The following is a 23,825-nucleotide window of genomic DNA, read 5'->3' on the forward strand; positions in this document are numbered from 1 at the left end:
GACAGCCCCTGGCCCGCTGCCCACCCCTGCGGCCCCCGGAATCCGCATCCTGCTTCCTGACTCCATGAGCCTGGCGGCACCAGGCACCTCAGATTCGGGGAATCGTACATCACGCTGTGCGTCCTCTCACAGCTGGCTGGTTTCGGTCGGCGTGGCATTGCCAAGGTTCGTCCACGTTGGAGCACGTGTCAGAATTTTCCTTCCTTTCTAAAGATTTTTATTGACTGATTGGTTTTAGAAAGAGTGGGAGGGAGAGAGGGAGGGAGGAAAAGGGAGAGGAACAGGGCAGGGAGGGCTGGATGGGCCACAGGTGAGTCCTCACCGGCGGACACACCTTCCGGCTGTAGGTCGGGGAGCCAAATACCAACAGGAAGGTTCGCTGTGGGCCACATTTATAGCGAATTTTAACAATGAATGGCTAAGAGAGTGTCTAGGGTCACGCTGGCCGGCCGGCTCGGTTGGTTGGAGTGCTGTCCAGTACACCAAAAAAATGTGCGGGTTTGACACCCGGTCAGGGCACGTATCTAGGTTGTGGGTTCAATCCCCAGTCAGGGAGCAAGCGGGAGGCCGCCGATTGATGTTTCTCATCAATATTTCTCTCTCTCTCTCGTTCTTCCTCTCTCTGTCTCAAATCAATAAAACTATATCCTCGGGCCCGGCCGGGCCTGGCTCAGCAGTTGAGCGCCGACCTAGGATCCAGGCGATCGGGGTTCGATTCCCGGTCAGGGCACAGGCCCGGGTTGCGGGCTGCAGCCGATCAATGACTCTGTCATCATTGATGTTTCTCTCTCTCTCCCTCTCCTTTCCTCTCTCTGAATCAATAAAAATATATTTAAAAAATAAAATATATATATATATATCTCCTCGGGTGAAAATTTAAAAAATAAAATAAAATAGCGTCTAGTGTTATATTCAACTTCATAGAATTGTGCACCCAGGAAACCAAAGCAAACACCTAACCACAAATACAAACGTAAAGACAGGAATAAGTCCCTCCTCTCCTAACGTGCACATGCTTTGGGGATTCACGGGAAGGCATTTTTGCAACTCCAAAAAGGACACGTCGAGCTGAGACCAATTCAGAAATGAGCTCATCCACCCTCCCCTCTGTACTTATTGACTCCAAATGTTCCCGAGGGGCAGATTTAATAGCTAAAGCAGGGCAAAGGGGCCTTCTGTGCGCTGAAATGTGAGGATTAACTGTTCCAGCTTGGACGCGAGAGGCGGAATTAAAATTCCATGCCTAGGATACAACGCTCAACTTGGGGTGGGGGGGGGCATTCTTACAGATTAAGTCGAAAGACCCTTGCAAACATTTCAATCACCCGATGAAAGAAAAGCCAAAAAAAAAGTAGGGTCACCATCTAGAAGATGGTGTTTCTCTTAGGCACCCCCGTCGGTCCCACACATTCCCTCCAACCCGCACTGATAAACTCCCGGCGGCAACAGAGCCCCGGCCCACAGGCCGCCCCCTCTGAATTGGCTGTTCCAGCTCGTGGGCCCCACACTGTTCCGGTCCCGCCCCAATCTCTCTCCCAGCCAACCTAACACCTCCAGGCAGCCTGCTCTCTCTTCAGTCCCTCCCATCCGGCTACGTCACCTCCCTTCGCCAATGGCCACCAACCACCTCTGTGCTGGGAAATCCAAAAGAGGCATTGCTATTCTTTTTTTTTAAATGGTATTTTTTAAAAATAGCTTTTGATTTTGAGAGAGAGAGGAAGGGAGATGGAGAGAGAGAAACATCGATGAGACAGAAACATCATCGATCGGCTGCCTCCCGCACGCTCCCCACGGGGAACAGAGCCACGACCACTTGGTACCTAGGTCAATGCTCAACCACTGAACCACACCAGCCGGGCCCACGGCCCGCTCTTTGGGCTTCTAAATATTAGAATTCCTTGGGGTCCGGGCAAAAGGCTTCATTTCTCTGCTCTCTCCGCTTCGCCGCCCATTTCTGCTCCTGCTTCCATGTGGATCTGCTCACGTGGTTCCACCGTTTCGACTTTCTCTGGCTTTCAGAACATTTCTGGTTGGTCTGTGAGACCCGAGTAAATGTTGCATGAAAAAGGGGGTCCCACCCTGGCCGGTGCGGCCCAGTTGGTCGGGCGTCGTCCTGCGCAGGGGTTCGATCCCATCCGCGCCCATGCCCAGGATGCGGGCTCGGTCCCCAGGAGGGGGCGTGCGGGAGGCAGCCCATCAGTGTTTCGCTCTCACATTGATGTTTCTCTCTCTCGCCCTCCTCTCCCTTTCTCTCTAAAAAGCAATTTTTAAAACTCTTAAAACAAAAAGAGAGGGTTCTGGGAGGAAACCAGCTTGAGAAACACTGCTTCACATGACCTCCCTCAACGCAGGTGTAGAAAAGCAACTATTCCTAAAACATTCTTAGGAAAACACACCAGGCCCATCAACTGGTTCGCTTTCCTGTCCTCGCTCCGCTCACTCGGCAGGACCTGTGACCGCCTCCCTCTCCACGTCCGATACTGAAATTCAGCCCGGTGCCAAACGAAACGGAGAAACGGCTCCTTTCCTCCCGGGTCGGTCCCCAGACCACCTGCCCTGTTTCCGCACCAAGGTGCAGGCGGAGAGAAGCACCTAAAGAAGGGGCCTGCGCACCCGCTAGTCTCGCAGCCCAGATGCACAGGCCTCCCCGCAAGTTCATTCCCAGGCCCATGGACGCGAGGCCCCGTCCTGCGGATTCTTCAAGGCTCCCCTTGACTCACAGGGGCGTCCGAGCTCTCCAGCTTCCCGGGGTCACTGCTAAGATGAAAACAAACCAGGTCCACTGAGAATGACAGTGTACATTCAACTGAGGCTGCTCAGCCCACCGGACATCCCTGCACCAACCACGGACCCGTTCACTTAACAAACATTTACTGAGCTCGCCCTGGCCGGTGTGGCCCAGTGGTTAGAACGTCGACCTGCACACCACAGGGTCATGGGTTTGACTCCCAGTCAAGGGCATGTGCCTGGGTTGCAGGTTCAAGCCCCAGGCCCAGGCCCAGGCCCAGGCCCAGGCCCAGGCCCAGGCCCAGGCCCAGGCCCAGCCCCAGCCCGGGCGAGTGCAGGAGGCAACTAATTGATGTTTCTCTCTCTTCCTCAAAGTCAATGGAAAAAATATCTTCAGCTGAGGATTAACCTCTATACACACACACACACGCACACACACATATATATCATTTTTACAGAGTTTGAGATTCCATTTCCCAAAAATCCCATCAAGACTTGTAAAGCACCTCCTTTGAAATAAGGAGCTACAGTCTCAATGTCAAGGGCTAACCAAAAAAAAAAAAAAAAAGAGTTGGAAGAGCAGCCACATGTCGCTCTGAGCTAGTGGGGCGCTGCTCATCCCCCCGGCTGCCCGGTGCCTGTGGAAATCCAGCCTCTATTGCCCAAGTGAGACTCCCACAGCCCGCCGAGCGCCCCTGCGGCCCCGGCCATATGGCACAATGGCCTGGTGCCCGCTTCGGAGATAACAAGTCGGTTTGGAACGGTAAAGGAATCCAGAAATAAAGATGTCAAAACAGAGCCCTGAAAATACGCCAAATGACACTTCCTCGGCAAACTCACCTCCTGATGGCAGATCGCGTCCGCCGGTCGCCTTACAAAGAACTGCAGTTCCAGGAAGCGGGAGGCTGAGCTTCCCAACGGAAGTCTCCATGCCAAAGCTCTTTTGTAATTCACTTAATCGCGTGTCTCCGTATTTGAAAATCATAGTTTTGTTTCAAATAGCAAAAAAAAAATTTTTTTTAAATGGAACTGTGTAAACTCCATCCATCAAAAAATGGTTAGATTATGTCCATAAACTAGAGTACTACGCAGCCGTTAAAAATAACTGGGTAAATCTATATTATTCAAGTGATATGTTTTCTTTTGTTTCCCTAAAACTTCCTCCTTTCTTTTTTTGTCCGAGAGAGACGAAGGGAGGGAGGGAGGGAGAAACACTGATGGGAGAGAGAGAAACAGCAATCGGTTGCCTCCCACACGTTCCCAAACCAGGAATCGAACCCACCACCCTCTTTATTTCTGGATTCCTTTACAGTTCGAAACCGACTTGTTATCTCTGCCGCAACCGAGCCACGCCATCCAGGGCTGAAACTTCATTCTTACCCGTTCCTGTCCATCCCGTGGGATTCTGCCTGGAGCCTGCGCTCCCACTCTCTCCACCCCTGCCCTGGCCATTGCGACAGACCCAGGGGCAGGTATCACGATATGAAACCAATTGCTAACCATCTCCCCCCGTGTTTTCCAACCCGGAAAAAATAAAGCCTCCGGCACGTCCAGGTAAGAGTCCACACACAGGCAGAGCTGACGCAGCGCAGACACAGGAAGGGCGTGTCCCACACGGTTCCTAATAGAGGAAAAGGCCCACGGAGAGGAAGTTCTACTTCTGTATGAAATTCAAAAGAAGGCTCCGGCCAGTGTGGCTCAGTTGGCTGAGCACTGTCTTGGGGACAAAAAGGCTGCTGGTTCCATTCCCAGGCAGAGCACATGGCCCAGTTTCAGGGCGTTTACTGGAGGCAATCGACTGATATGTCTCCCTCACATCAATGCTTCTCTCTCTCCCTCCCTTCCTTTCTCTCTAAAATCAATAAAACCGTATTTTTAAAAAAATTCCAAAGGCCCTGGCTGGTTTGGCTCAGTGGTTAGAACGTCGGCCCACAGACTGAAGGGTCCCGGGTTCGACTCCAGCCAAGGGCACGGATCTCCGATGCAGGCTTCATCCCTGGCCCTGGTTGGTGTGCGAGCGGGAGGCAACCCATCGATGTTTTTCTCTCTCTCTCTCCTCCTTCCACTGTTTCTGAAAAGCAACGGAAACAATATCCTCAGGTGAGAATTAAAAAAAAAAAAAATTCAAAAGAAGTTTTAGGGTTATTGGTGATACTTTCTCTTATATGGTTCAAATTAAAGGAAAGGAACCACAGTCTGTCACCACAATACCCTAAGCTGCACTGCAGAACTTCTCAGCTATTTGGAACGGGAAACATAGTTTTCCAAAGACACCAGGCTATAGATAGCTGGGCTCTGATCCCAAGCCAAACCCGTACGCGCTTACTGAAGCCGTGAGTCGCTTTTGGGAAACCACGTTTTTGTTCAAGTCCCTCCTATGTGCCAGACGTTATGTCTTCCAAAAACATTAACTCATTTATTTCTCAAAACAACCGCTGGCAGGGTTTTGTTTCCTCAAACAGGCAGCTGTGAGGGGTGTGACCACCTGCCACCCAGATTTCCAGGGCGGGTCTTTATTGGGTTTCCCCATCGCCATAGACTTACCTACAACTACGACCTTTCCAACTTGAGAGTCTAGCACTTCTCTGCCTGGCCAGTGATGCTCAATGGTTGAGCGTCGACCCATGAACCTGGAGGTCGCGGTTCGATTCCCGGTCGGGGCACAGGCCCGGGGTGCAGGCTCCTAGATGCCCAGCAGGGGGCGAGCGGGAGGCAGCCGATCCATGACTCTCATCATTGATGTTTCTCTCTCTCCCCCTCTCCCTTCCTCTCTCTGAAATCAATAAAAACATTATTTTTTAAAATGTTTAAAAAGAGTCTAGGACATCCATTTGGGGATATCACAGAAATATTGTTGTAACAAAGAAAGGGCTGTGGGGTGTGACGGGGTCTGGTTCACTGGCCCAGCGCGGGCTCTGGCCAGATACCTCCGGCCACCCCTTGTCTGGGCCCTGCCCTGGGTGCTGTTCGCATTTCACAGTCCAAGTGCAGACCCATCTGCAAACTGGGCCTCCAAGCGGGTCTGGGGTCAACAGGAGGGAAAGACCAGACAAGGAGAGAAGCACATTCCTCTACTTGTCCTCGCAGTGTCCCCAGCTACCTGTGAAGGGGACAGCCCTGGACACATCTCGGCCCCCGGGTGGGTGTGTCTTCCGTCCTGGAAATGTCCTTCTCACTGCAGGGGCTCTTTACCACTCCCGCCTGCGCAAATCCTTTATACGCGACTCTCCTTGAGCCTGGGGGTGGCAGGCGGGGGAGAGGGGAGCAGGCCAGCCTACCTACCAACGATCCATTCAATAAACATACTTTATTTTATTATTTTTTAAAGATTATTGATTGATTTTTAGAGAGAAAGGGAAGGAGAGGGAGAGAGAAACATCGCTGTGAAAGCAAAACATGGATCGGCTACCTCTTGCACGTCCCCGGCTGGGGATCGAACCTGAACCCTGGGCATGTGCCCTGACCAGGGATGGCACCAGCACCCCTTCGGTGCCCAGGACGACGCTCAACCGCTGAGCCACACCGGCCAGGGCTCAATAAGCATATTTCCAACGCCTACTACCTTTCCCAGCAGGACTCTCACAGACACGCCGACCTCCGAAGCCGACCGTGACAATGGAAAGCTTTCCCGAATTTCACCCTGGGGGCTCCTAATGCTTGGGAAATGGGCCCGCGTGCGGGAGCAGCCACGGTCCCCCTCGACGGGAGCCTGGGCTCACGGGCCTGGAGCTCGAAAGAAAAAAAAAGCAGGGCTGACCTGGGGAGGGCCGAGGGACCGAAAAGGGGTCTGAAACATCCCCTTCTTATTAATCCTCTCCTGGTGATAGTTTTTCCATTGATTTTCAGAGACTGAAGGGGGGGGGGAGAGAGAGAGAATCATCCATGTGAGAGAGACACGTTGATCGGATGCCTCCTGCGGGTGCCAGGGATCGAACCCACAACCCAGGTGCGTGCCCTTGACCGGGAATCACACCCACGATCCTTCGGTGCGCGGGCCGGCGCTCTGACCACGGAGCCCGCCAGCCGGGACGGAAATGTCCCCTGTCCTGTAACATGGGGAGCAGCTTTGAATTTATGTCACGACGCCGTGGCCTATTTACTCAGAAAACACCACAGGCAAGCAAGGAGCCCAAGGAGTGGCCCGTGTCTACTAAAACCTGCGAGTTTATTTTAAGCACGTCCTGCAAGAGCAAGATGTAGTTACGCGGACAGGACGCGTCGCTTTCTAGCTGGCGGTGTCCACGGCTCAGGTGCAAGATGGAGAAAACTCACCGGGCGACTTAGGCAGCGACTCAGAAGCGGGGGGCAGGACACACGGGCCACCTTCCTCCGGGCGGACACGCAAAACCGTCCCGCACACTCGCCTGCAGGGCCACCCCCGGCTGTTCCCAGGGAAGCTGCCACCGCCAGAGCGTCACGTTCCAACCGAAAACCCCAATCGCGCTGTGACGAACGGGCCGACCAAGTTAAGTCACCCGCAGGTTTCTACTGTGTCAACAAAAGAGGCGAGACGGCCCAGGGAAGGGATCCCTTCGAGATGTGGGAACCCACAAAGTCCAAGGTCTCCCCGAGAACTAAAAGCAGTTCTCCGACTGAAATACTCATGAAATACACAAATTTCACAGACGAGGCGCTAAGCGGCGGGGCGAGGTCACAGCCGGGATCGCGACTACTCCACTGGAACCCAGTTAGGCGGCGGCCGCCCCAGGACAGCAGGCCCGGCCGCGCTCCCGGGTCCTCGTGGGATCGGGGAGACGACGGTGTGGTGAGTGCATGTTCCGTGCACAAAGTGAAATCCCCCCGACTTTGGGCTTCCCGCACCACCGCACCCCATCTCCCCTCGGCTGCAGAAACCAAGGCGAGGCTGAGGGCGGGAGGGAGAGACAGAGAAACATCCATGTGACACAGACACACTGACAGGCTGCCTCCTGAACAGGCCCCAACCGGGCCAGGGATTGAACCTGCAACCTGGGTACCTGCCCTTGACCGGGAATCGAACCCACGACCCTTCGGTGCGCGGGCCGAGGCTCTAACCACTGAGCCCTCCATTGTCTTGGGGGCTCCCAGATCTGCTGCACACCCAGCTGCAACCCTCCAGAAAACGTCCAACCAACCTGTCCATGACTTTCTTACATCCTAAATATTCCGCAGTGTTGCCCTAGGAACCTGATGAGGCGTCGGCTTCCATGCTCCCTTCAGAGTTACCTAGTCAGGGGGAGGGGGAAATGCCGTCTGACTTTTTTTTTGTGGTTGAGAATTTTAAATTTAGCTTCATAAACCAATTACACGTCTCCGGCTTAGGAAAGACAGCCAGAAATTCACTTTTTTCAAATCTGCAATCTGTCTTTGAATTTTGTCCTGAAGGTAACGGAGGTCGGCTTGATTCTATGGCCCAAATAGTCTCAAATAGACTCTTTCTTGGTTCTTTCTTAATATGATGCAGATTTTCTGTAAATGATGTTAACTTTAATTAGAGGTGCTTACAAAACACTCTCTATTAAACACAACTTTTCAATATTTTTATTTCATATATTTATTTTATATAAATTTGTTATTTTTTTTACTAAAATATTTTATTCTGCACATTTATATATGAAAAGCACCGTGGCTGGGTGGCTCAGTTGCTTGGAGAGTCGTCCCTGCACCAAAAGGTTGAGGGTTCGATCCCCACATCTGGGAAGCAACTGATGGATGTTTCTCTCTCACCTCAATGTTTCTCTCTCTCTCCCTCTCTCTCCAATCAATAAAAACAAATCCTCGGGTAAAAATTTAAGAAAATTTAAAAATGAAAAACTGATAGATGGCCCTTTAAAGAGCTTATTAATTTTACAAAATACAATAATACCACAGAAGGAAGACTTGGAACAGTCTCCAATTCAGATAAATAGATTTTAGAGTAAGGACATTTGCCTGCTCAGTCTTCATTGGCACGTGGAACAAAATAATTCATGGTTAGTCATCAAATTCACGGAGCCAGAAACTAGCAGGGTGGGTGCCAGGGGCTGGGGGAAGGAGCTGTCGAGTGTTGGGTATCGGGTTCCGATTACGCACTGGTACTACTGGACTGTACATTTAAATGGTTAGGATGATAAACTTTATGTGTATCTTACCACAATTTTAAAGCAGTTTTTAAAAATATATGTTTGTGGCTCAGCGGTGGAGCGTCGACCTAGGATCCAGGCGATCAGGGTTTGATTCCGGGTCAGGGCACATGCCCGGGTTGCGGGCTCGATCAATGACTCTCTCATCATTAATGTTTCCGTCTCTCTCCCTCTCCTGTCCTCTCTCTGAAATCAATAAAGATATATTAAAAAAATAAAAATAAAAATATATGTTTCTGTTGATTTTTTTGAGAGAGAGGAAGGGAGAGGGAGAGAGAAAAACATCAATGTGAGAGAGAGGAACATTGATCGGTTGCCCCCTGTAGATGCCACGACCGGGAGTCGAACCCACAACCGTTTTGGTGATGCTCCCCTTGACTGAGCCACACCTGCCAGGGCAACAGCATCACAATTTTATTTTATTTTTTTAAATATATCTATATTGATTTCAGAGAGAGGAAAGGAGAGGGAGAGAGGTGGAAACATCAATGATGAGAGTCATTGATCGGCTGAAGCCCGCAACCCGGGCCTGTGCCCTGACCGGGAACCGAACCCCGATCGCCTGGATCCCAGGTCGACGCTCCACCGCTGAGCCCCGCCGGCCGGGCAGGACACTTTCCCTCTTCAGCCCCGAGTTGCTCCCACCCCCGAGGCCTCTCCTCTCGCCTGGGCGGCGGGCCATCTGGGCGGCGGGCGACACCCGCAGGCATCACTCCCGAAGGCCCGGAGCAGCTGCCTCGCTCAGGGGGTTTCTGGCTCTTTCCTTTGGTTTCTTATGGATCAGATGGCAAGGAAAAGTAAAGTGTCATGAACTGTACATGCTGACACACGCTCGCCCTTCAAAGAGAAAGTCGGTGTTGAAGGGGATCTGTCACCGGTGGCCAGTCCTGCCGGACCTTGAGCTCTGGTCATCCTGTGGCACTTCTCTGGGGTCATCTCGTCCTGAAGAGCTGGCTCTGCCCCCACGGCGTCTCTTGGCATCAAAGGCAACGGCAGGAGCGGAGAGACGAAGTGGAGGCGGCTACGCTGACGTCCACGGATGGGCAGGTGACAGGCGGGAGCCCTGTTTGCCTTTTCCTGAGTCTCGGTGGAAAATTCATTTCTAAGGACGCAGTGTCCCTTTGCAAATAGGTGCAAAGAACTTTGTGGGGTATAGTTGAAAAGAAGGTATTTTTTTTTTTTTTAAATATATCTTTATTGATGTCAGAGAGAGGAAAGGAGAGGGAGAGAGAGAGAAACATCAATGATGAGAGAGTCACTGATAGAGCCTGCAACCCGGGCCTGTGCCCTGACCGGGAATCGAACCCTGACCACCTGGATCCTACGTCGACGCTTAACCGCTGAGCCACACCCGGCCGGGCAAGTATTTTTTTTTTTTTTAAACCAGAAGATGCTCATTGTGGCTGAGCTGTTTATTAAATAACATGTTCGGCAGGGATCGCGATCACAGTCCTTTCCAGTTCTGCCGAGGGTTCCAGGAACGCGTTTCAAAGTCACTACCCATAGTCGCTATCTGGAATTTCTCATTATGGATGAGAAGCCAACACTCATCGTGGGATCGCTTCAAACATTTTCAAATAAAACTTTGCTTTTTCATGAGGTTCCAAATTTTCTCCATAAAAGAATGAACTTAAAGTTTATGAACTTATTCTAGAACAACCAAACTGCGTGTCTGTGTGACGGGTAATTACAAACAGGCTCTAGCAGCGGCTGATATGAAAGTAATCTGTTTACATTTATCGTGCCCTAAACACTTGCGTAAACACCTCCCTCTCCCCCCTAAATGCCAGTGTCCCCAATTCCTATGGCTCCTTAAACCACTGTCTACGTCACTGGGTGGTTCCCTTGAAGTTAATTACGACACTTAGAGGAGATAAGAGCAGGTCCTAATGATAAACTGAAACTATTCAGTTGACCCTTGAGCAACAGATCGATGTTTCTCCCTCTCCCTCTCCCTTCCTCGCTCTCTCTGAAAATCAATAAAAAACATGTTTTTTAAATGAGCTAAATAAGACAGTTTCTAAATAAGAAACAAACCAAGGTCAACAGTTTCTCTGGAGAGCAGCAGTAAGTACTAAAGAAGGGGACAGTTCAATGACAACCCAAAGCTGCACAATGAAACCCGGGAGAAGCTTCAACAAAAGAGGCACAGGGCCGGCTGGTGTGGTTCAGCGGTTGAGCATCGACTTATGATCCTGGAGGTCTGGGTTCGATTCCCGGTCAGGGCACAGGCCCGGGTTGCGGGCTCCTCGATCCCCAGCAGGGGGCGAGCAGGAGGCAGCCGATCAGTGACTCTCATCATGGATGTTTCTCTCTCTCTCCCTCTCCCTTCCTCTCTCTGAAATCAATAAAAAACATATTAACATCTATACATATGGTAGACCTTATTGCCTATTTAAAAAGAAAGGTACAGGAGCTATACGCCAAAACCCGAGATTGCTTCATTTGTTCAAATGAACATTCACGCTAAAAATGTCCATCAGGAGGCCCATTCTACCGCATCACAATTAAGCAGGGACGCGTGAGCTCTACCTTGTCTGCAACCCGGCGAGCCCCGCTTTCTTTTTATTTGAACTTGCCCGGCACAGGGATTTCAGTCCTTTCATTCTCAGCCTTTCTAAATGCCCTCATTGGAGGTCTATCTCTGGATCTTGCTTGGTTAGTCACCCTGAAATGCTTTTTTTAAAACTAGGTTAAGCCCATTTACATCTATTAATACAGCCTATATATTTGGCATCGGCTTTGCCAGAATTTTAACCATATATTTAAAATACAGATGCACAAAAGAGAAAAGCTCATTCTCCCCCCCCCCCCCCAGGGATGTAGGAAGGATTCTGGTTCTACTTGCTCCTTTTATATTATTACCTTATATAACCACCTTAGCAACCCCTTCTTTTAGATGTTACTCCCTCGTTACCATGAGCAATAATGCAATTACCTGGCAACTGCTCCTTCCTCCCCGATGCTCTCCCCAAACCATCAGTTTCGTCACCAGTATTAACCTTTAGAGCCTCGAATAAACTTAACCTTCCCCAGCTTGCTGTGTCAGCTTCAAGACAATGAAGGAGCTTTTTGTACTCTGCCCTCTCTCCTCCCACTACTTTCTTAGTTTTGTAAGTCTACCATAACCAGAACATGTCACACTTATGTGTCAATTTGCCCCCTTATCACATTTTAGTTTTAGTTTTACAGATACAGACAGTCGTCGTTTATCCCCAGAACTTATGAACAACTGCTCCACTTATTTCATGGGTCTTTGAAGTTCATTCTCTAGTAAATGCCTAAGAAAGGGCTCCTGGGGACAATTCAGGGTTCTTACAAACTCAGAACTCTATATCTATATATCCCTTAAATTTAAAGAACATTTATCTGGATATAGGATGCTTGCTCACACTATTATAGAAAACATTTATACAGAAAACTATTATAAAAACATTGATGCTCCAATCGCAGGTAGAGTAAGCACACACTACCCCCATGTCTCCCACGACCGCAGCTATATGACCTGATAGAATCATGGAACAGACACGCAGCCTGAAAACTCTAAAAAGTAAAATATTGGACCCCGCTGGCCCGGTAGCTCAGTTGGTTAACTGAACTGACATTATAACCCCACCCGCAGAAGGTTGGTCAGAACATGGTCTAAACCTGAGAAGATGCACAACCTGCTAAAACTAAAGTAGCGACATCCCCCGTGGGATTTAAACAACATCCAGAGACTCAAAACAGAATATTCAGAAGGTCCAGGGCACAATCCGAAGGAACTCGGCCTGCAAACGATCAGACTGTCGACTTCCCTCGGAAAACAGAACCAATGATGGATTTTGGAGTTATGAGACTAAGGCAATAAAGTAGTGATAATAAATATGCTCCAGTAAATAGAGGCAAATATTTAAAAAATGAATGAAAATCTACAAAAATGAGGGGGCGGGGGGATAGGAGGTAAAAAAAAGAGAGAGAGAGAACCCAATGGAAAGTTTTAAAACTGAAAATTATAATACCCACAGTAAAAATGCCACTGGATGAGTTTAATAGCAGAATGAAGACCGAAGGAGAAAAGTAACTCAGGTGAGAGCAATAATTTATGGATTTCTCATCAGAAATCATGGCTAGGGATGACATTTTTGAAAGTGTGAAAGAGAAAACTGCCAACCTAGAATTTTATATCCAGTGAGAATGCCCGTCATGGACAAAGGTGAAATAAAGCTGTCCTAAGGGAAGACAAACCCCAATTCATTGACAACAGGCTTCCTCTAAAGCACTGGTACAGGAAATTGTTCAGACAGAAAGCAAATGATACAAGAAGAAAATCTGGAAAGTCGGGAATTAAGAAAGAACAAAAGAAATAGTAAGTATTACAGACTATTGTTCTGCTATTGAGTTCTTTAGAGCAAACACGGAATTAATACTGTGAGTTTTCAATATATGCAGGTGGAGTTGGTAAGATAAATTATATAAGCTGTAATATATAAGATAACTACAACATAAATGAAGGGCATAGTGGTGTTAAGGTTTCTATATCCCACTTGAAGCGGTAAAATAATGATTCTATGTCGACAGGGAAAAGTATATGTATTGCAATCTATGGCGCAACTACTACAAATACTCTATAAAGAAATAGAGTTGAAAACACAAGACATGAGTTAAAATGTAGTGATTAGTTAAGATTCCAAATAAACCAAAAGAAGGCAGGAAAGGGGAAACAGAAGAGCAAAACAGGGAAGGAACCAAAAGGAGAAAAGGTCGATTTACATTAAAAATATATCGATAATTACATTAAATGTAAATTGTCCAACCCGTCGATTAACCACAGAGACTGGCTATCTGCAAGGAACTCATCACAAATGTACTGAAACAATGATCAAGGTGAGTTAAAAGTATGGGAAATGCTTTAAGTATGGAAAAAATATGCCATGAAACAATAACCAAAGGAAAGCTAGAATAGCTATTTTAATATCAGATTAATTAGACTTCAGAGCAAAAAAAAAAAAAAAAAAGCCAAATAGAAAAAGAGACATTAGGTAATAATAAATATGTCCATCTGCCATCGAAAAGTTGTAACTGTGTGTGGTGATTGATGTGAACTAGACTTACTGTGCTGATCCTTTGACAATACACACAAATACCAATCATTATGTGGTACACCTGAAACTAATATAATGCTATATGTCAATTATACCTCAATTTAAAAAAAAGAGACGGTAAAACTGAACATTGTCAAAAAATAGGACCATACGTACATAGGAACTCTGTCTGAAGGCAAAAAAGGGCATGTTTTTCATGCCTTGCGCAAAATAAATTCTGAATGAATTAAAATTTGAGTATAAAACAATGAAATGCAGACACTGGAAGTAAATGTAAAATAGTATTTATGTGACCTCTGTAATGACGACCCTCCTAACCTCACTATAAAACAGGAAACTAACAGATCTGAGTGCAGAAAAAGCTCTGGAGTTTTCTACATGGCAAAAGACACCAAAAATCAAGCCAACTGAGAAACGAAAAACTGCAAGAAAATATTTGCAATATGTGAGAGAAGGAACCATGAACATTCAGATCAGGGAAAACAATGAAATATTTTTTTATCCATCAGGAAAATAAGTATCTTAAGGCCCGCTAACATCCTTTGCTGGTCCGAGGAGGCAAAAGGGCACTCACATGGGTAGGCGTTTATCACAACTGCATGTGGAATTCATAGAGCAAAACCTAACGAAACCCCGAATCTGAAGACCCTTTGACCAGCAATTCCGCTTCGGGGAATTCATGCTCAGAAAACAAGCACAGGCATCTAACGCTAGATATGCAGCCCTGTTTGTAGAAACACAGAACTGACACAACCAGAATATTCCCAGGCGGAGAATAAATTAATAAATTATAGTAATTCATGCTACGGAGTCTTACACAATCATTACAAATAATGGGAATAATAATAATAGTGGGTCACGGGTGGGGATATTTATTTATTTATTTATTTTAAATATATCTTTATTGATTTCAGAGAGAGGGAAGGAGAGGGAGAGAGAGACAGAAACATCAATAATGAGAGAGTCATTGATCGGCTGCAGCCCTCAACCCGGGCCTGTGCCCTGACCAGGAATCAAATCCTGATTGCCTGGATCCTAGGTCGACGCTCAACCACTGAGCCACGCCCAGCCGGGCTGGGGATGTTTATTAAATTCTAGATAAAAATGAAGTCACAGGGTAAGGTGTGCGGTATAATTTGTCTTGTAAATTTTTTGGAAGAAACATTCCACATATACACAAATTCTAATTTTTTTTGTTATAAAGGAAAGCGTAATTCACATCAAACAACTGTAGTAATATGGGGTTACCTACGCGTATAGAATTGGGATGGAAAATGAAATGAAAAGTCTCCTTGCAAGGTGGCGTCCAGGTCTCAGAGGGCAGAGGCCGGTGTCGCCACCCACAGCCACCCGCTAACAAGAAAACTTGTCCCAACATGACTGCAAAGGGCAGGGGCAATAGGTGGGGGGCAGGGTATGCACGGCTTTGAAAGGTTTCTGAAGGTGATGGTGGCAAATTAAGTTCGAAAAATGGAAACAAGCCCGGCTAGTATGGCTCAGAGATTGAGCATCGATTTAGGATCCAGGAGATTGCGGTTCGATTCCCGGTCAGGGCACAGGCCCGGGGTGCAGGCTCCTCGATCCCCAGCAGGGGGCGAGCAGGAGGCAGCCGATCAATGACTCTCATCATGGATGTTTCTCTCTCCCTCTCTCTGAAATCAATAAAGACACATTAAAAAAAAAACAAAAAACAGAAACAAGCCCAGGAGAAAGTGGATGTAAGGCTGGAAGAGCGGGAGGTGGCCTCAGGTACAAGTTACCTTAAAATCTCTAACAAGCAAGCCCAGTACCTGTGTTCACTGCTCCCCAAAGCCCAGAGCCCACTTGAGTGGAACTTTTTGGAATCACCGCAAGTTAGAAGTGATTTCCACAAACAGCTGCTGGGAGTCCTAACGCTGGAAATGCAAATGGAATTACTGTTTCACTGAGTCTTCAATAAATTATTATGGAACTCCTTAGACTAAAATGCAGCACATGCACTTTTCTTCCCCCCCCCCCATAAATGGCTCTTCCACGGTGTCCAGTTACGGTCCCCCCTCAGGTGTGTTGGGACTGGCAGCTCTGTCCCCCGCGCTTTGGGAGGGGGACCCCAAGCCCTGCCCAGGCGAGGCCAGGAGCCCGGGCCCGGAGCGCAGGGGGCCAGCCTGCCACCTGCAGGCCGCCTGGCTGCGGCGCGCGGACCTCAGGGCCCGCCCGGCAGGAGCCCGCGCACAGTCAACAGGTGCGCGGAGACTCCGCGCACAGTGCTCCCTCGGGTTCCTGCCTCCGGGCTCCTCTCGGTCGGATGGAAACACTCCCAGCTGCGGCCGCTGCCCAGCGGCCCCTGCCCAGCCCCTCGCGCCTCCCCTGGGCCTGGACACTGAATGCCCCTTAGGATGATCCGCCGCAGCTGGACCATCGACGGGGGGGGGGGGGCAGGCTCAGCGCCCCGCGCAACTCGCCTTAAAAAGCCAAACCGCGGAATTCGGGCAACAAAGGCCGTCGCCAAAGACACACAGCAGCGTTTCCAAGCGCAAAACTCAGGGGCCCGCAGCAGACGCCCGTCCCCAAAGCTCCCCGGGGTCGCCCGCGTGGCCTCAGCCCGCGCGTGGCTGCGGGTGCGAGGAGCCCCCCGCGCGCCCTGCCCTCCCCTCCCCGCGCCTCGCCCGTGCGCCCTGCGCAATGGGCGCGCTCCTCTCCGGCACCGGGGGGGGGGGAAGCAAGTCCCCCGCAGAGGCTGGAACTCCCGTCGCGGCGGCGTCCTCCGTGGACGGCTGGCGGCCACGGGCTTCTCCACGCGGGGCCGGGGGCGCTGGCGGCCCCAGGAACAGGCCCCCCCGCCGGCGGACGCGGGAAACGCCAAGTCCCCGCCGCCCAGTCGCCGAGCGGCCGCAGGGGGGCCGGCGGGTCCCCGCACCCCGAGCCCCCCCCCGGAGAGACGCGCGCGGGGCGCAGCGCTGGCCCCGGTTCGACACCCCCCACCCCGCACCGCCCGGGTCTGGGCCGCTCGCCGCCCCGCGGGTCCCCGTCCCCGAGGGTCCCGCCGCGGGGGTCGCGCGCCCGCCGCCCACCCGGCCCCGGCGCAGGGCGGGCGCCCGCGTGTCCTCCCGGGAAAGTAGCAGCGGGCGCGGCGACCGGGCAGGGACAGGACGCGCCCGGAGTTGGGAAGTGGCCGCGCGGCCGCGGACACTCACCGAGAAGCCGGCCCAGAAGGGGCAGGAGTGGCGCACGCGGGCCGAGGTGGTCAGCGCCAGCGCCGCGAAGCTCACGGCCACGATGAGGCAGCCGAGCGCCATCTGCGTGGCCCCGAGCGCCAGCACCAGGCGGGAGCGGCCCGGGCACGGGCGCAGGCGGGACAGGCTGCGGGGCCGGCCGGCCGGAGGCATCGCGCCCGCCGCCCGCGCTCACAGCGGCTCGCGGGCAAGTTGCGCGGCGCGCGGGGCCGGCCTCCCTGCGGGGCGCGCGCGGGGGGCCGGGCGGGGAGCGGGGCGCCCGCCGGGCCCCGCGTCCATGCCGCCGCCGCCGCCGCTGCGCCCTCTCCGCGCGCTCCCCGCCCCCCGAGCGCGGGCGCGAGCCCCTCCGTCCCGGGCGCGAGCCCCGCAGCCGCGCGCGCGGGGCCGGACCCGAGCGGGGAGCGCGCGCGCGCAGGTGGCGCCGCGGCCGTGGCGCGGGCCCGGGGGCCGGGCGGGCGCCTCCCGCTGGAGAAGCCGGGAGCCGGGGCCGCGCGCGCGCCGCGGGGGGCGGGGAGCGCCCGTGAGCCGCGTGCCCGGCGCCCGGCCCAGGTGCGGCCTCTCGGGCGCGCGGCCGCGAGGCCCCAGGTGCGGCTCCTCCGCGCCCGCAGGTGTCCCCGGCCCGCCCCCGGAGCCGGCCCTGAAAGGCTGCACCTGGAACACCCCAGGGCGCGGACGCCTCGCCTCGCGCCCACCTCGCCCCCGCAGGGCCTTTGATCCAGGCAAAAAGTTTGGGTGTGAAACAAATTGCGCAAAGCGAATTTAAGGACCTATTAAATCACCTGCACTCCCTTCTGCCGGGGTCAGGCTGTACATCGCCGGCTCTCGGCTTCCTTGGGATACCTAGAAAGCTTCCAAGTTTTGATGGTCCCGTTTCGCCTGGTGGCCCAGTGGGTGTGACAACTTGAAGGGGGGGGGGTGCGGGGAAAGGCGGTGCTGACATATGGAGAGACCCAGGGGTGTTAGGAGGTGTGCAGGGATGAAGCAGAGAATGGCCAAGTTCACAGCACCCTAGGGAGATGGTGGGTTAGGCATCCGCGCCTGTGGCAGATCAGAGGGACCCCCCCCCCCCCTTGGATAAGAAACTGCGCTGAGCCTACCCAGTGCCTGAAATTTCACCTTTGGAGATATTGATTCCTTTGGGGCTCGGCGAGCCTCTATTAAAATGCAAATTCCTCTTCAAGGGGCAATAGCTCAAGCCTTTATCAGCCAACACCTTAGCAGGGATGGGATTTATTTTCCAATTTAATGGGATGGCCAAGGGAGGCACAGGGGGTGGGGAATTCCACGGATCTAGTGGCTGACCTCAGAACGCTGGCCTGAGGCCAAAGCTGCTTTCCCCTGTGCTTATCTGTAACCAGGCCGCGCCTCTCCTGGCAGCCTTGAGAGCACTGGAGAACAAATTCAGATTTCCAGGAGACATTCTCTAGAAATGCGCCCAGGAGCTCTGAGGGTTTGGAACAGCGCCAGAGCCAGGTCCCCGACTGCCAGGAAGCTCATTGTAGTCGCCTCGCTTTTTCATTCTTTTACTCACGCCTCCAACAAAAGTCCGCAAAGGGCTCTCCGGGCGCCAGGCACGCTGTTAGCCACAATGGAGAACAATACAGAAGTGCTTCAGAAAAATTACACGTAGAATTATCGCAGGACCCGTGGGATCCAGCGACTTTTAATTCCACTCTCAGTATATGCCCCAAAGGACCAAAAAAGCAGGGACTCGGAGAGCCATCTGCGCTCCCGTGTTTACAGCGGCATCACTCACAATAGCCAGAGGTGGGAATCGCCCAAGCGTCCGTCCAACGGACAGACAAAAACGTGGTGTCGTGAAAAGTTAGGGAATTCTGACACATTATGCCGAGCGAGATAAGCCAGTGACAAAGGGACAGATCCTCCCTGAGTCCACCTCTATGAGGCACCCACACCGGCCACGTTCAGAGACACAAGAAAGTACAGGGGTGGTTGCCAGGGGCTGGAGGGACGGGGGTGGGGAGATCGTGTGTGACGGGGACAGTTTCCGTTGCTGAGGGTGAGACAGTTCTGTGGATGCCTCATGGCAATGGCTGCCCAACAACGTGAATGTGCTTAACGCCGCGCAATTACAGGCCGAAATACGGCTCCAGTGGTCGTTTTTATCTTATGCATATTTTACCACCATGAGCAAAGTATACAACAAGGAAATACTACTTCACATCCACTAGGAGGGCTGTAATAAAATATTAAAAGCCTGCAAGTGACAAGCGATGGCAGGGATGTAGAGAAACGGGACCCCTGTCCGTCGCCGCTGGGGATGTAACATGGTACAGATGGAAAATGGCCTGGCTGTTCCTCAAAACCGGATACAGAATTATCCCGTGGCCCAGCCGTTCCACGTCTAGGTACCGGATTGGAAACTCAGGGGCTTGAGCTTGTTCCCAGGGTCCTCTGGTCGCCACCAGCTCCGGAGCACATTTGCTCAGAGGATCACAAATGGTTTGGAAGCAGGGCGGGCGTCCCTGGACTCTGATGGAGCTGATGGCACGTGTGTGGGGACCTGGGCTTGTCTTGGTTCCTTGGATTGAAGATGTGTGTCCCCTCGCCACCCGGGAATACCTTCCACCAAGCGGGTGAGAGGCTTGGACACTGGAAATCACAAAGCATTGCGGAAAGAAATGAAAAAAAACCCTAAATAAATAGAACGACGCTGTGTCTGCTTGTGGGAAGCCTTCATAGTAAGATGTCAATACCCAACGGGTCCTACACTTAAACTAATCAAAGGGCCATTTAGTGCAGAAAGGAGAGCGAGCCGATTTAGACAGGCCTTAGTACGTATAATGCTTCACAGGTTCTGTGATGACGTTTAAACTAGACTGTGGCCCTGGCTAGTGTTGCTCAGTTGGCTGGAGCATCATCATGGGCACCGAAGGGTTGCAGGTTCGATTCCGGGTCAGGGCACATGCGGGAGACAACCGATCAATGTCTCCCCCCTCCCTTCTCTTTAAAAATCAATAAACAGAGAAACATGGCGGCATGGTAACAGCTGCGCCCGCCGCCTCCTGCAAACAAATCAAAATCACAACTAAAATCCAGAACCACCAGCACTCGGAGCCTCCTGAGATCTGCCTGAAAAGAAGCCCCACAGCCAGGGAGCTGAAGATGCACCGAGAGCGGGAGGAGGGGCGCAGGCACCGGCAGGTTGGGGCTGAATCGCAGAGACGCGGCCGCGGGCCCAACCCGGAGCCACGGGGTAAACCCGGGAGGGAATCTCGGCAGAGGAGGTTTCCGGGAGGAGTGAGGGGTCCCAGCCCCACACAGGCCCCAGCCCAGGGCTCCAGGCCGGGAAGAGACGTCCCCACAACTCCGGGCTGTGAAACCAGCGGGACTGTCCTGAGGGTCGCGGAGGCCGCGGGAGCCCCAGCGGCTCCTCTAAAGGGCCCGGCTCGGACTCACCCGGACGCTCCCTCTGAGCCCAGCGCCGGGAGCAGCCTGAAGGGACCCGGGACACTCGGGGAGGAACTGACCTGCCTGAGATCCGGGCGAGAGGCGGAGGGCGGCTTCCTCCCGGGCAGAAGGGCTGGCGGAGGCCGTGGCGCCTGTGGCGAGTCCTCCCCGCACAGCCGGCAGGCGGGCGCCATGTTTGAACCGCCAGCACCTGACGCACACCGTTGGCCCCGCCCCGTGATTCCCGGAGGCCCCGCCCCTCCCCACCTGCAGCTCATCCAGGCCATTTCCAGGGGCTTTTCTGTGCAAGTGGCCTCTTGAGCCCCATGCTTAAGACTTTCCTAAAATCTCTCAAACAAGCAGCAGCGGGCCCCATAGGGCTTGATAAGCGGCCCCAGGCCTGGCACTAGCGGCAGCTGCATTGGCTCATCGCTTGGCCTCTCCTGGACACCTCTGAGCCCAGCACAAGCACCAGCCATCTAGGGACTGCTGTGTAGCTCATGCTGGGTGGCCCTGAGCAAGGCACTGGCACAGGCTGACTTTGCACCTCCCAGGAAGCCCCAGAGACAGTGCACTTGGTGTCAGACTGGACCACGCTGGATTACAACCCTACCATGTCCACGAGGGACACTCAAGGGGCGCACTTGGTGAACACCAAAGCCCCACTGAAGTAAATCCTGCTCCCTAGGGGTGTCTCCAGCACAGCAGCTCTTTGGCTGTAGCTGCAGCTGGTCCTCACAGCTGATTGGTCTGGGGGTCAGTTCCTCCCAGTGACGCCAAATGCAACCAAGGCTCAACTACAACAGGACAGTGCACACAGCCCACACAGGGGAGCACCTAGAAGGCCCAGCTCAGGGGACTGGGGAGGCTGAGCCACTGGGCCCTACAGGACACCTACTACACAAAGCCACTCTACAAACTCCAGGAGACATAGCAGCTCTACCTAATACATAGAAACAAACACATGGAAGCAGCCAAAATGTGGAGGCAAAGAAACATGTCACAAAGGAAAGAACAGAAGAAATCTCTAGAAGAGGAACTAAATGAAATAGATCCAAGCAAACTAACCGATAGAGAGTTCAGAATACTGGTTATAAGGATGTTTAATCAGACTATTAGGGAAATAACTGAGAAAATCGATAACATAATAAAGTACCAATTTGAAATGAAGGCTACAGGAACTGAAATGAAGAATCATTTACAGGGAATCAACAGCAGAGTAGAGGACTCTGAGAATCCAATCAGCAACTTGGAACATGAGGAAACAAAAAGCACCCAACCAGAAGAGCAAAGAGAAAAAAGAATCCAGAAATATGAAGACAGCATAAGGAGCCTCCGGGACAACTTCAAGAGGCCCAACATTCATATTATTGGGGTGCCAGAAGGGGAAGAAACAGACCAAGAAATTGAAAACCTATTTGAAAAAATAATTACAGAAAACTTCCCCTATCTGGGGAAAGAAATAGACTTACAAGTCCAGGAAGCACAGAGGGTCCCAAAGAAGAGGAACCCAAAGAGGCCCACAGCAAGACACATCATAATTAAAATGCCAAAGGTTAAAGACAAGGAGAGAATCTTAAAAGCAGCAAGAGAAAAGCAGTTAGTTTCCTACAAGGGAGCACCCATACGACTGTCAGCTGTTTTCTCAACAGAAACCTTGCAGGCCAGAAGGGACTGGCAAGAAATATTCATAGTGATGAAAAACATGGAACTACAACCAAGATTGCTCTACCCAGCAAAGCTATCATTTAGGATTGAAGGTCAGATAAAGAGCTTCTCAGACAAGGAAAAGCTAAAGGAGTTCATCACCACCAGACCAGCACTACAGGAAATGTTGAAGGGTCTTCTTTAAGAAGAAGCTAATGAACAAAAGAATCTGACGAACTAAATAGATCCAGAGACACTAACGCAGGCAACAGATGATCATATCTCAGAGGAAAGAGGGAAGGGGGGTGGATGTTGGGAAGGGATTAAAGAAGTTATATGCATATATGCATAAGCCATGGACACAGTTAATAATGGGGTAAAGGCCTGGGGAGGGGATGGGAGCGAAGTGGAGGGGATCAATTGGGGGGAAAAATACGACACCTGTAATACTCTCAACAATAAAGATAAATTTTTAAAAAATCAATAAACATTAAATTAAATTAAATTGTGAATACCTGAAAGTATCTTGCAACTATTAAGGCACTTTACGAGTGCCGGGTGACATTGTTTGGTTAACAACGAGCTCCTTACAGGCAGAAACCCGGTGTCATTCATGCTTGGAATCCGTCATACACCCACTGGAGCCCTTAGCAGAGAGCGGCCTTCGATGACTATTTATTGAATTGAATTCTGTATCCTCAGCTCTATGCCAAAGTTGAAGTTTTTAAAACTTCTGAGCTGCTGCGGATACTTTTGTGAGAAGCCCCCGAGAAGTAGCAGTTGCTCAGGGAGGGGCAAGGAGCCTGAGAAGTCCGTTCTGCTTAAAACTCACTCACCGGCGTTGCTATTGAATCAGGTTTCTAGAAACACGTCGCCACAATCGCCTTAGACAGGACACACCCGGACACGCCTACTCAGACATTTACACGCGAGGAAACCGTTTTGCCTTTAGGGAAAACATGTTAAAATGTTGAGTCGAGCCCCTCGACGGGAGTTGCGAATTCCCACCCATCAACGGATCGGAAAATAATGGAGTAAAATCCGTCATTTGGTTTTGAAGGATGGGTCACCTGCAGCCGGGAGTCCTCCAGTAGCTTTTTTGCAAAGAAACAAGAAAACACTTGGCTCGCGGCTGAATGGGGAGCCTGGAAAAAGAAACACTAGACCTCGCTAATCCTGATGGCATTTAGGGGATCGTCTCTGCTTTGTTTGGGTTTTAATTTTTTCAATGTTTTTTTATTGATTTTTGAGAGAGAGAGAGAGAAACGCCAGCTGCCTCCTGAGCGCCCCCTGCTGGGGATCCAGCCTCCAACCCCGGCCTTGTGCCCTGACCAGGCGGAAATCGAACTCACTACCTCTTACTGCACCAGATGACGCTTAACCCACTGAGCCACACCGGCTGGGCTTGGCCCCACTTTTCACAGCAACAGCACATTGCTGACACTTCATTCTCAGGGGACTTGGCCTGAGCTGTATGCTATAGGCGAGCAAGCAGCGGCCAGGGCTTCTCTCTCTGGTCTCCCCCGTGTTCCCGGGGTGCTCTGCTCCAGCGAAACAGTGACTTTGCTTTTGGAGCTTCTGTACATTAGTGGCCCGTTCCCGCTGGGAATGACCTGCTTCGTCTCCTTTCGGGGCCCTGGGGA

The 23,825-nt window shown here is 51.6% G+C and overlaps 1 protein-coding gene across 3 annotated transcripts in view; it reads right to left on the reverse strand.

The window, feature by feature from the left end:
- Window positions 1–17,277, reverse strand: part of ENTREP2 (endosomal transmembrane epsin interactor 2) — a 133,212-nt gene extending 115,935 nt beyond the window's left edge. For 2 of the 3 annotated variants that reach the window (XM_087829222.1, XM_087829221.1), the window contains exon 1: window positions 17,086–17,277. In XM_087829222.1, the coding sequence (XP_087685348.1) occupies window positions 17,086–17,277 (192 nt within the window). The remainder of the gene's footprint in view (window positions 1–17,085) is intronic. The other variant, XM_087829223.1, reaches the window with a different exon arrangement.
- Between the last annotated feature and the right edge of the window lie 6,548 nt (window positions 17,278–23,825).

The sequence above is a fragment of the Miniopterus natalensis genome, chromosome 22 (genome assembly GCF_054644295.1).
Source record: "Miniopterus natalensis isolate mMinNat1 chromosome 22, mMinNat1.hap1, whole genome shotgun sequence".
Taxonomy (NCBI): domain Eukaryota; kingdom Metazoa; phylum Chordata; class Mammalia; order Chiroptera; family Miniopteridae; genus Miniopterus; species Miniopterus natalensis.